This window comes from Plasmodium reichenowi (assembly GCF_001601855.1).
Source record: "Plasmodium reichenowi strain SY57 chromosome Unknown, whole genome shotgun sequence".
Taxonomy (NCBI): domain Eukaryota; phylum Apicomplexa; class Aconoidasida; order Haemosporida; family Plasmodiidae; genus Plasmodium; species Plasmodium reichenowi.
The window spans coordinates 1-745 of record NW_017962395.1 but is presented as its reverse complement, the minus strand read 5'-3'; the positions used below and the strand labels follow the sequence as shown (position 1 = coordinate 745).

The window sequence follows — 745 nt, the reverse complement described above, 5'->3', positions numbered from 1 at the left end:
TTAACTAATATTTTTGATTTGTACACTTATCATTCGTATATATCTGTCATATAGGCTGTGTTCGTACCCTTTTTTTTTTTTTTTTTCTCAAAATGAAAAAATTAAACCTTCTTATCAGATGTATATCCTTGTACTCTATAATTTTTTATACTGCAAAAATTTCCTGCACAGTTCAGGTGAAAAATGGTGGTAATGAAAATTTGGCTAGTTCAAGTGGACTTTTAAAAAATGTGTTGAATCATTCCCCAAGAATAAGTGAAGAAGAAATAAAAGAGAGTGAAATAAAAATAATAAAGAATGCTCATGAGGAGGAAAAGAAAATATTGGATAAGTATGGAAAATGTTTAAAGGATTATACATTACCTTGTCCTAATTATTGGAAAAGGAGAACGGATAAGTATGGAAAGAATGTTTGTATAGCTAATGCAGAATATAATGGTTTTTGTGAGCAAGTTCAGACATTTGATGAATTTAGTGAGCATGAGAAGATGTCATATGAATCTAGTTGTAATGTAGAGTGGGGATGTAAAGGTTCATCTAAAGAAATTTGTGAAAGTGGAAAAAGAGATTATAATGTCCCATGTCCTGAAGGATTTCTTGTGCAAAATGATAATAGTTGTAAAGCTGATATAAGTGTGTATAGAGGTATGTGTAATAATGAGACGATAAATTTCACTCACCTGACCAGTTCAGAAAAAGAAAATTGGAGTATTGCATGCGAAGCTTATTGGCCTTGTTATACAGA

The 745-nt window shown here is 30.6% G+C and overlaps 1 protein-coding gene across 1 annotated transcript; it reads left to right on the top strand.

Annotated features, from left to right (window-relative positions):
* Window positions 1–92: 92 nt before the first annotated feature.
* On the top strand, window positions 93–745 carry PRSY57_0019500A (CPW-WPC family protein; the record flags this gene model as incomplete). Its single annotated transcript, XM_012909238.2, has 1 exon — window positions 93–745. A coding segment is annotated over one exon (653 nt), but the record flags the coding sequence as incomplete, so codon positions are not given.